Source organism: Phycodurus eques, chromosome 12 (genome assembly GCF_024500275.1).
Source record: "Phycodurus eques isolate BA_2022a chromosome 12, UOR_Pequ_1.1, whole genome shotgun sequence".
Taxonomy (NCBI): domain Eukaryota; kingdom Metazoa; phylum Chordata; class Actinopteri; order Syngnathiformes; family Syngnathidae; genus Phycodurus; species Phycodurus eques.
In genome coordinates, this window is record NC_084536.1 from 8,774,435 (window position 1) to 8,787,010 (window position 12,576).

The 12,576-nt window shown below is 42.9% G+C and overlaps 1 protein-coding gene across 1 annotated transcript in view; it reads left to right on the plus strand.

Moving 5' to 3' along the window:
* The window catches only part of mphosph8 (M-phase phosphoprotein 8), a 39,701-nt gene extending 35,137 nt beyond the window's left edge, over positions 1-4,564 (plus strand). Inside the window, exons 12-14 of the mRNA XM_061691770.1 lie at positions 2,661-2,785; positions 2,866-2,949; positions 4,160-4,564. Coding sequence (XP_061547754.1) covers positions 2,661-2,785; positions 2,866-2,949; positions 4,160-4,201 — 251 coding nt within the window. The 3' untranslated portion in view covers positions 4,202-4,564. The remainder of the gene's footprint in view (positions 1-2,660; positions 2,786-2,865; positions 2,950-4,159) is intronic.
* The last annotated feature ends 8,012 nt before the right edge of the window (positions 4,565-12,576 follow it).

A 12,576-nucleotide genomic window follows, 5' to 3' on the forward strand; every position in this document is an offset into this window, starting at 1 on the left:
TCTCATTCCAATTAGGAACAAACGACATGCTAAGAATGTAAAACCCTAATCAGTCTGCCTGAGTGACCTTTTGTTCTCTGGTTGCCATCTTGCTATATGTTAGCATACCAACTTTCAGCTTGTTAGCGTATTAATTTAGCTAATGTTAGCATATTGGAATTTTTCCATTTTCATTCAAAATAGCACTAGACTACAGGGCAAGATGTCAACCCTTATCGAACTGCCTCATGCTTTCTATCCCCGGTTTGCTCTATCGCTAGATGTTTGGATACAAACTGTTACCTTATTAGCATTTTAGCATAACAAATGTTGTTCGCTTGCATGTTCGTATTCTACGTAGCTCAGTTGGCACTATAGCATCTGTTCATTAAGGGAGAGGTGGATAGGAACGTGCATTTACTTAAGTAGCATTTTGTTGTACTCGTCAGAGTAGTTTTAATGCATCATACTTTTTACTTTTACTTGATTATTTATGTTAAGAAGAAACTGTACTTTTACTTCATTTTAGTGATTTACGTGCCACTCGCTACTATTATAATTTTTTTAAATCAATTATTGCACGCGCAATCTATTTTTAGACTTCGCCTTTGACTTCCGCATAGGGCGCCGTTGCGCCAATCCAACGTGATCACGAGTGTCATTTGAATCCAGTCCACCAATCAAACGGCACAAGGCAGCCACATACAAAGCCTTTGCGGGCCAATCAAAGTGACTCATATTGGGGTGGGGGAACTTGTGTTTTTATATTACAAACTCCGAAATACAACAGCAGAGTACAACCCTCCCCAGAAACAAGTCAGACTTACTGCCAGCAATGCGGAATAAACTCTGACACTGGTTGTACAGGGACCAAACAGCCCGTATCAGGGGGATCAGTACCCCATACTCACAAAGCACCCCCCACAGGGACACGGTCGAACGCCTTCTCAAAGTCCACAAAACAAATGTAGACTGGTTGGACGAACTCCCATGCACTCTCGAGGATCCTGCCGAGGGTTTAGAGCTGGTCCACTGTTCCACGGCCAGGACGAAAACCACACTGCTCCTCCTGGATCTGAGATTCGACTTCCCGACGGACCTTCCTCTCCAGCACCCCTGAATAGACCTTACCCGGGAGGCTGAGGAATGTGATCCCCCTGTAGTTGGAACACACCCTCCGGTCGCCCTTCTTAAAAAGGGCAACCACCACCCCCGTTTGCCAATCCAGAGGCACTCTCCCCAATGTCCACGCAATGTTGCAGAAGCGTATCAACCAGGACACCCCCACAACATCCAGAGCCATTAGGAACACCAGGCGAATCTCATCCACTCCTAGGGCGTTGCCACCGAGGAGCTTTTAACCACCTCGTGACCTCATCCCCAGAGATAGGAGAGCCCGCCTCAGAGACCCCTGACTGCTTCCTCATGGGAAGCCGTGTTGGTGGAATTGAGGAGGTCTTCGAAGTATTCTCCCCACGACTCACAATGTCCCGAGTCAAGGTCAGTAGCCCCCCATCCCCACTATACAGTGTTGATGGTGCACTGCTCCCCCCTCCTGAGACGCCGGATGGTGGACCAGAATTTCCTCGAAGCCAATCCGGGCGTCTTTTTCCATGGTCTCCTTCCCTGCCAGAGAGGTGACATTCCATGTCCTTAGAGCCAGCTTCTGTAGCTGGGGATCAGCTCGCCAAGGTCCCTGCCTTCGGCCACCGCCCAGCTCACACCGCACCCGACCCCTATGGCCCCTCCCACGGGTGGTGAGCCCATGGGAAGGGTGGCCCACGTTACCCTTTCAGGCTGTGGGTGCAGGCCCGGCGACCAAGCACTCGCCTTCGCCAGAGGGGGACCCTGGTGACCTGCGTCGGGGCAAGGGAAACCTACATCCATTTATATTTTTCATCATCTTTTAACCGTGCTTCGTCTGGTGCCTCACCTAGGACCTGTTTGCCATGGGTGACCCTACCAGGGCGTGAAGCCCCAGACAACTTAGCGCCTAGGCTCATTGGGACACACAAACCCCTCCACCACGATAAGGTGATGGCTCCAGGAGGGGGTCTAAATTCTTTTACATCACAAAAACCTGCATAACAGTGTTTGTGGTGTTTAATAAGTGAAAACAAAATTTCCAAAGACCATTTCTTGGAGCTGAATCGGCCTTAATTTGTTATTTTATAAAGATTTTATTCATGTGTTAGTTGAAGTGATATTGTTAAGCAAAATCTGAATTTGCACATTCATATTTTATGTAGTTATTTTTCTTTTATTTGGCGTTCATGCTGATTTAAGTAACTCACCATTTACTCAGCACTTCTTCACTGAGTACTTTCTTACTCTTACTCAAGTAATTACTTTGAGGAGTACTTTACTTTTACTTGAGTCATATTATTCTAAAGTAGCAGTACTCCTACTTGAGTACAATATTTGGCTACTCTACCCACCTCTGATTAAGGGACAAAATGTTCCCAGAATTGATTTTCTGTACTCCTCGCAGGTTGTTCAAACATGCTAACAGTTAGCATGTAAGTATTCTACCTCGCTCAGAAGGCTTTTAGCAATTTAGCACCTGTCCGTTGAGGCACGAAATGTTTGGGGATTTATATTGTGGTGTCTACTAAGCATGTTATACAAATGCACAAATGTGTTCGCTTGCTAACTGTTAGCATTGTGTCCTTCCTCCGCAGGCACGGGCATCCTCCTCTTCATCTTCCACGCTAACTTCCGCAATGAGATCACTGCCCGTCTAGGCGGCCCGTGCGGCGTACAGACCGTGGTGCTCAACGACAAGTTCCAGCTGCCCATCTTCCTGGTCCGTTCAATACCGGTACTACTGTCGGCCATTTTGGTGTTGACATTGACTTGGAGCTATTTTGTTGTTTGTGTAAACAGGACAGTCACTTCATCTACTCCTTCAGTCCCGTGGCGGGAAACAACAAACTCTTCATCCGGCTGGCGGAGGCGCCCTCAGCCAAGGTAACCGATTGTTAGCTTTCTAACTGTTAGCGTGCTAGCATTCAACCTAGCTCAAACGGCATTAGCACTGTAGCACCTATCCACTGAGAAAACAATTTCTGGGATTGACATTCTGGTTCCAAGTAGGTTGTGAGCATAATAACTGTTAGCATGTTAGCATTCGACCTAGCTTAATAGGTTTTAGCACTACAGTGCTTATCCACTGAGGCATGAAGTGTTAGGCCAGGGGTGTCAAACTCATCTTTGTCACGAGCCACATTGTAGTTATGACTTCCCCCGGAGGGCCGCTATGACTGTGAACCCATATAAACGAAAGATTACCTCATATAATTACATACAGTATACAGAACACCTTGATGAATAGCCAGTTTTGAATTCAGAATACTTTAAGAACATGTTTTTCAACTATTACATATCTTTTCGGGGATTGTTAAAAATATGCTCGCAAATATCTCAATGTTATTACACCAGAACACAATTAGGAATTTTGATTTGCTTTCGCGGGCCACATAAAATGATGTGGCGGCCGGGCCACCAGTTTGACACCTGTGTGTTAGGGGATTGACATTGTGGTTCCATCCAGGTTGTTGGCATACTGACCACTATAGTGCCTGTACACTGAGGCACCAAATATTCTTTGGATTGAAATTGTGGTTCCATGCAGGTTGTTAGTATCCTAACTATTTGCATTCGACCTTGCTCAGTTAGCATTAAAGCATCTGTCCCAATTGTATTTGTATTTTGTGGCGTCCCTGCCGGTTGTTAATGAAATACTTCAGTGTCTGTCCATAAACGTACAAAATGTTTCTGGAATTGTTATTATGGGGTCAGCGCAGGTGGTTACCATCCTAACTGTTATGTTATCTTACTGCATGTAAGCATTCTAGCTATCTTAGAAAACCTTTAGCACTGTAATGCTTTTACCTAGCTCAGTTAGCACTATAGCGTCTGTATATTATGGTACAAATAATTTATGTTGTGGGGTCCAGGCTGGTTGTTAGCATGCTAACTATTAGCATGTTAACATTCCTCCTAGCTCATGAAGGGCTTTTAGCATTACAGTGTAGCATGTATCCATGGAAGCACAAAAACAATTCCGGGATTTATACTGTGGTTCCTTGCGGTTGTTAGCATAGCAAGTGTTAGCATTGTTCTTATCTCGGTAGACTTTTCATGCCTTGTAAATGTTTCGATCTTTTACTTTCCTTAGGTGAAGCTTCTCATATGTGCCTACAAAGTCCAGCTGCAGTGACCCATCATGTGTTACACCCCCCCAGGCGAGGGGTTGTTTATTTTTTTTATTTTTATCATTTTTATCCTGCATTGATCGGGGTCACCATTCAAGTCTAACAACCAAAAAATGCCACAAAGGGTCATAATGTGTAATAATAAAAATGTTGTAGCATATGTTTTCATAAACTATAAAAAGGAAAATGGTGCCACTCCTGTTCTAATTCTCCAAATATGTTACTACATTTTTTTTAAATAATGAATGACATGTTCATCTGTAGTGTTTGTGTTGTTTCTGGTTATTTTTTGTACATATTCATGTCATGTAAATAAACAAATGCTGGCTCTGGTCAATTCAGCCCTGTAATAGCGTCACAAAGTTTTTATTGTAGGGTGGTTTTTTTTCGTCCTTTTTTTTGGGGGGGGGGGGGGTTGTGTTGGTGTATGTATGTATATATATATATATATATATATATATATATATATATTAGGCTTTACACGCTCGGGATTTTTTCACGGATCAGCAAGTTTAAAAAAACTTTAACAGATCACCGATCCGATCACAAGATGGAGCAATGTGTCTGTTTACATGACTTTCTTTATTGTATACACTTGTGTACAATATGCTTGAGTATCTTCAAACATATTCTCTAGCATTTTAGACAAAAGTTAAAACATCAATGACCTCTAGGGGGCATTCAAGGATTGGCCACTGACATAAGTTTAGGTCAAATCAATATCATAACAGAAATAATGGGTGCTAACTTACTGTAATTAAATTACTTTATTGCAATTGAATTACTTTAATAAATACTGTTAATGACATGCTTACTCTAACTTTCTCACTATATGGACAGGTGTTGTCCAGAGGGTTTATTTTTTCCTCTGGTCTGATGAGACGAAGATAGAACCTTTTGGCCTTAATTCTAACCGGTATGTGTGGAGATACTAAATACTGAGCAAAAGGTCTGAATACTTTTGGCTGTGTGATATTTCAGTTTTTCTTTTTTAATAAATCTGGAAACATTTCAACAATTCTGGTTTTTTTCTGTCAATATGGGGTGCTGTGTGTACATTAATGAGGGGAAAAAATGAACTTAAATTATTTTAGCAAATGGCTTCAGTATAACAAAGTGAAAAATTTAAGGTGTCTGAATACTTTCCGTACCCACTGTATATGTATGTATGTATATAAATATATGTCTGTGTGTGTGGATACATTTTTATACATACAAATGTATATGTACACATATTGAACACTTCATTTTTCTTACTAAATAAAACTTCCAAAGGTGCTATTGACCTGAAAATTTCACCAGGTGTTGGGGGGAAAACACGAATAATCCATACATACAAAGAAATTGGAACAAATACGAACAGAAATTAAGTTAATTTAAATTAAAATTGTGAAATGACACAGGGAAAAAGTATTGAATACATTGAAGAAAGGGAGATGCAAAAAGCCATGGAACGCCAACACCTAAAATCTATCAATCATCAAACAGCAATCCAGCCCCTTGTCAGTGAAAATTAATATCATATGGTTGAGTCCTAATTGATGGCCTACAAAAAGGTCTCATTGCCAAGGTGTGAGTCAAGAAACATCTCATGATGGGTAAGAGCAGAGAGCTGTCTCAAGACCATCGCAAACTATCCATCCATTTTCAACACCGCTCATCCTGGTTAGGGTCGCGGGACGCTGGAGCCTATCCCAGCTGACTTCGGGTGAAAGGCGGACTACACCCTGAACTGGTCGCCAGTCAGTCACAGGCCACATAGAGATACAGACAACCATTCGCACTCACATTCACACCGTCAGTGAGTGGGAACTGAACCCACACTGCCTGCACCAAAGTCAGGCGAGTGTACCGCTGCACCATCAATGACCCCATCCCAAACTAATTGTTGCAAAACATAACGATGGCATTGGTTACAGGCGCATATTTAAGATGCTGAACGTTCCAGTGAGCACGGTTGGGGCCATAATACGTAAGTGAAAAGCCAATCTTACCACCATAAATTCGCCTCGATCGGGTGCTTCTCGCAAGATTTCTGACAGAGGAGGGCAAAGAATAATCAGAAGAGTTGTCCAAGAACCAGGGACCACCTGTAGATAGCTTCAAAAAGACCTGGAATTAGCAGGTACTGTTGTCACCATTAAAACATTGAGTAAGGCACTCTGCTGCCATGGCATGCTCACCACGCAAGACCCCATTGCTGAAGAAAAAAGAAAACGCATGTCAAAGCTCGTTTCAAGTTTGGTGAACAACATTTGGACAAGCCAGTTCAATTCTGGGAGAATATAGTGTGGTCGGCCGAGAGCAAAATTGAAGTGTTTAGATGCCATCATTCACATGTTTGGAGGAGAAATTGCACTGCCCCTCACCCTAAAAACACCATACCAACAGTGAAGTTTGAAGGTGGAAACATGATGGTATGGGGCTACTTTTCAGTACTGGTAAACTTCACATTATTGAAGGAAGGATGAATGGGCAAAACCAAGACATTCTTGACAAACGTCTGCTGCCAGCTACGAGGAGGATGAAAATGAAATGAGGGTGGACATTTCAGCAGGCTAGTGATCCAAAACATACTGCCAAGGAAACTCTTAATTGATTTGAAAAAAATAAAGCTCCTTGAACGGCACAGCCAATCACCTCACTTGAATCCAATTGAAAATTTATGGAAAAAACTGAAACTCAAGGTCCATAAAAGAAGCCCACAGAACCTTGAAGATTTGAAGACTGCTTGTGTAGAGGAATGAGCCAAAATCACACCAGGCTTTTGTACAAAGTATTAAATAAATACCACTTGGCGTGTACAATACTTTTTCCCTGTGTCATTTCACATTATTACACACTTAATTTCTGATGTTATTTGTTCTACTTTCTTTGTGTGTCTGGATTACTTGGGTTCTTCCCAACATTTGGTGAAATTTTCTTCTCAATAGCACCTTTGGAAATATATTTATTGAGAAAAACGGTGATGTCTTAAATACTTATTTCAGCCGTGATATATACACACACAGAGAAAACCCAAGCAGGCATGGGGAGAACATATATATATGTATGTGTGTGTGTGTGTGCGCGTGTGTATATAGGTGGCACGGTGGTGACTGGTTAGAGCATCTGCCTCACAGTTCTGAGGACCAGGAATCAATCCCCGGCCCCGCCTGTCCGGAGTTTGCATGTTTTCCTCGTGCCTGCGTGGGTTTTCTCCGGACACTCCGGTTTCCTCCCACAGCCCAAAAACATGTGTGGTAGGTTGATCGAAGACTCAAAATTGCCCGTAGGTGTGAATGTGAGTGCGAATGGTTGTTTGTTTATGTGTGCCCGGCAATTGGCTGGCGACCAGTTCAGGATGTACTCCGCCTCCTGCCCGATGATAGCTGGGATAGGCTCCAGCATGCCCGTGACCCTAGTGAGGATAAGCGGTTCAGAAAATGGATGGATGGATATATACAAATATAAATAGGGTTCTCCTTAAGTAAAATTAAGAAAAACATATTTAAAAAATATGTGCCAGATATATATAGTGGGTATGGAAAGTATTCAGACCCCCTTAAAATTTTCACACTTTGTTATATTGCAGCCAATTGCTAAAATAATTTAAGTTCATTTTTCCCCTCATTAATGTCCACACAGCACCCCGTATTGACAGAAAAAAAAATCTGAATTGTTGAAATTTTTGCAGATTTATTGAAAAAGAAAAACTGAAATATCACATAGCCATAAGCATTCAGACCCTTTGCTGTATATTACTCATATATTTAGATCCTCCTTGAGCTGGTTCTACACCTTCATTGGAGTCCAGCTGTGTTTGATTATACTGATTGGACTTGATTAGGAAAACTGAGCAATCGGGGGAGAAGAGCCTTGGTGAGAGAGGTAAAGAAGAACAAAAAGATCACTGTGGCCGAGCTCCAGAGATCCAGTTGGGAGGAGAGAGAGAGAGAGAGAGAGAGAGAGAGAGAGAGAGAGAGAGAGAATGGCTAATTGAAACAGGATGTGGAGAAGTGAATATTGGCCACATTTGCCACGCCGGCGAATAAAAATTGCTTGCGTCAAAACTCAAAAGCCCGTTCCTGACAAAAGTCAAAAGTGAGCGTGCTCATTCTGCCGTGTGTGAACGGTGTTAATGGTTTAGTTTCCCCCCCCTCCCCGCTCCGTAGGGTGTAGTCCGCCTTTCACCCGAAGTCTCACGGGCGGGGAGCGGCCCGACGCCGCTTGCCGCCGGACTCAAGCATCCATACTGCCGCGCATACGTTTGAAATGTTGATGGCCAATGTGTCCTGCAATTCACATTAGCAATCGCAGCTAGCTAGCTGCCTTCTTCATCAATGCACGAGCCGCTAATCGCACTTTGGTTGTCAGGCCAAGCTGGCTCGAACCAGGTCCTGCACATAGCTAGCTCGTCATTTGGCAGCCCACGGCAAACATAGTCACGCCCTGCTTCATCCACCCCCCCCCCCCCCTTATGTAATTTAGACCATTTTGTCCTGCTTTGAAATCTGTTACATTTATTTTACAGATTGTTAGCTTGATAACATTAACCACCGAAGAGTTTGAATAATAATGTTTTACTTCAACGAAAAAGTTTGAGAAAATTCTATCGGTTATGAGGTCCTCAAAATCCTTCTTGAGGATTATCAAATAAGTGAATCAATTTACCACTTTTACTGTAATTGATGAGAACATTGATCAACATTTATTATAGTTGACCATTTCAACTGCTTTTATACTCACATTTTAGTGATGAAGAGTGTCACTCATGTCACTCCACTTTATCTCTATATTCAGCTGACACTGATAGCAGTGCTACTGACAGTATACCTATATTATACAGTATTACATTTTTACAAGGCATGAAGTTAAATCAAGTCAATATTCTACTGTGATTGAAGGTTTTTCTTTATACAATTCAATAGTAAAATGAAGATTTGTTCATATAAATTCATCACAACATTTCGGCCAGGCCTACAAGAAAGAGTTATTTGTTGTCTATATCTAATGTCTAGTTGGTCAGAATAATTTATATCTTGTGTTTAGTGAAAAATGCTGAAGATAAACTTCCTCTCAAACAATTGCATGCTGAATTGCAATCACAGTCCATCCATTCATTTTCTGAACCGCTTATCCTCACCCGGGTCACCCGCGTGCTGGAGCCTATCTCGGCTATCTTCGGGCGAGTCTTCTATTAACCTCCCATGCGTGTTTTTGGGATGTAGGAGGAAACCGGAGTACCTGGAGAAAAGCCACACAGACACGGGGAGAACATGCAAACTCCACACAAGTGAGGCCAGATTTGAATCTGGGTCTTCAGAACTTTGAGGCAGATGTGCTCAGCAGTTGTCCACCGTGCCGCCTGCAATCACAATATTTGTTTAAAAAAAAAAAAAAAAAACAAGAACAAAAGAAACACCCTCACAATTAAGAGAATTTTCCCATATCGTTCAGCCCTACTCCTGATTGATGACAAGGTAGCGTTGGAGCTTATCATCTTCCCAGTGACGAGGACTGGCTAAGTGTGGCTAAAGGTTTCGCCACATAAACACACATGATGTTGTGGCTAACTACACACAAGTGTTGCTAGGATATTTTTACACTGTTTAGCCACACTAGCTAAGAGGTTTCATGACTCAGTGCCAACCCCGCATATATTGTATGTGTGTATGTATGTATATATATATATATATATATATATATATATACAGTGGGTACAGAATGTTTTCAGACCCCTTAAATGTTTCACTCTGTGTTATATTGCAGCCATTTGTTAAAATCATTTAAGTTGTTTTTATTTCCTCATTAATGTGCACACAGCACCCCATATTGACAGAAAAAAACATAATTGTTGGAAGTTTTGATTGATTAAAAAAGAAAAAGTGAAATATCACACAGCCATAAGTATTCAGACCCTTTGCTGTGACACTCATATTGAACTCGGGTGCAGTCCATTTCTTCTGATCATCCATGAGATGGTTCTACACCTTCATTGGAGTCCAGCTGTGTTTGATTGTACCGATTGGACTTGATTAGGAAAGCCACACACCTGTCTCTATAAGACCTTACAGCTCACAATGCATGTCAGAGAAAATGAGAATCATGAGGTCAAAGGAACTGTCTGAAGAGCTCAGAGAAAGAATTGTGAGAAGGCACAGATCTGGCCAACGTTACAAAAAAACTTCTGTTGCACTTAAGGATCCTAAGAGCACAGTGGCCTCCATAATCCTGAAATGGAAGACTTTTGGGACGACCAGAACCCTTCCTCGAGCTGGCCGAGGACTGAGCAATTGGGGGAGAAGAGCCTTGGTGAGATCACTGTGGTGGAGCTCCAGAAATGTAGTCGGGAGATGGGAGAAAGTTCTCGAAAGTCAACCATCACTGCCGCCCTCCACCAGTCGGGGCTTTATGGCAGAGTGGCCCGACGGAAGCCTCCCCTCAGTGCAAGACATGAAAGCCCGCATGGAGTTTGCTAAAAAACACCTGAAGGACTCCAAGATGGTGAGAAATAAGATTCTCTGATCTGATGAGACCAAGATAGAACTTTTTGGCCTTAATTCCAAGTGGTATGTGTGGACAAAACCAGGCACTGCTCACCACCTGTCCAATACAGTCCCAAAAGTGAAGCAATGGTGGTGGCAGCATCATGCTGTGGGGGAGTTTTTCAGATGCAGGGACAGGGAGAATGGTTGCAATCGAAGAAAAGATGAATGCGGCCAAGTACAGGGATATCCTGGACGAAAACCTTCTCCAGAGTGCTCAAAACCTGAAGTTTCACCTTCCAACAAGACAATGACACGAAGCACACAGCTAAAATACCGAAGGAGTGGCTTCCGAACAACTCCGTGACAGTTCTTGCATGCCCAGCCAGAGCGCTGACTTAAACCCAATTGCGCATCTCTGGAGAGACCTGAAAATGGCTGCCCACCAATGTTCACCATCCAACCTGACAGAACTGGAGAGGCTCTGCAAGGAGGAATGGCAGACGATCCCCAAATCCAGGTGTGAAAAACTTCCCAAAAAGACTCATGGCTGTATTAGCTCAAAAGGGTGCTTCTACTAAATATTGAGCAAAGGGACTGAATACTTACGGCTGTGAGATATTTCAGTTTTTCTTTTTTAATAAATCTGCAAAAATGTCAACAATTCCTTTTTTCCCCTCTCAATATGGGTCGCTGTGTGTACATTAATGTGGCAAAAAAATGAACTTAAATGATTTTAGCAAATGACTGCACTATAAAAATGAGTGAACATTTTAAGGGGTCTGAGTACTTTCTGTACCCACTGTATATATATCTAGGGGGGGGGGGGTCTTGCTCCTGGCTCGACATAATTCATGCTCACGAAACTATTTAAAGGCAACAACATTCAGTCAAACTTGATTTATTTCGTCGAACAAGCGCCGGACTCAAAGAAAGGATTTTTGAGGTGAAAATCATGCGGGGTGGGAGCACAAAAGCCTCCTTGAGCAAAGTCAACCCTCCCTGCTGCCTTCACTTACGCCATGGAAATGTCGTGCACGCCACGCGACGCTCTTCCGGCTTGAGCACTTGAACGCACCTGGTGGTTCGGCCATGTTGTGCACTTGAACACACCCCTTCTGACATCTCATCACCATTTATCTACGTATACTTGACTGTTTCCTCAGATCAATTTAACATATTTTATCCCTCATTCTGGGCGGGTGTTTTTTTCCCCCCAATTCCCAGAATGGAAGGTAAACTCTTTCACCCCAGATCCTCGCTCCTGATTGGACCCAACTCCGAGCACTTGTGATCGGTTCGACTCCGATAAGCGTCCAATTGTCAGGTTAAACGGCAGACGTGCTCGCTACGGCCAAGGTTAAATCTTCCTAATGGGGCCAATTTAATTGCCAGCGCGTTGATTCGCTCTGCGCATGCCCAAAACATGGGGGGGCGGGTAGGAGTTTGGCGTGCGGACTGTAAAGAATGAGCACTCACTCTGCCTCGATTTGTCAAAGTTTTCGCCAGACACTTCCGGGTTAGATATTTAGGTGAATTCGCCTTTTTAAGCAGTGATGTTTCCTTTATATTGGCTACCATTGTAAGATGTCAAGCGCAGTAGTGTGAATTCGCCTTTAAAAATTGAAAGAAGTCAATTTCCCGTTTCCGGTCAAAATGGCTGCCGCTTTTTTTTTTTTTTTCTGTTTTTTTGTAGGTGACTGACGGTTGGATGGTATCGCTGAGGTTTCTAGCGATTAGTCCCATCAAAAACGGCCTAACAGTGTGTGGGAAGCGTGTAGGAATAATTTGGTATTGGTAAATTCCATTTTAGAGGCGCGCGTTTAAACGTCACGTGACATTATTTCCCCAGCCACTATATGTGGCTGGAGTGAGCCTTCTGTTTCATTGGCGATCTTTGAAGGTCGAATTGG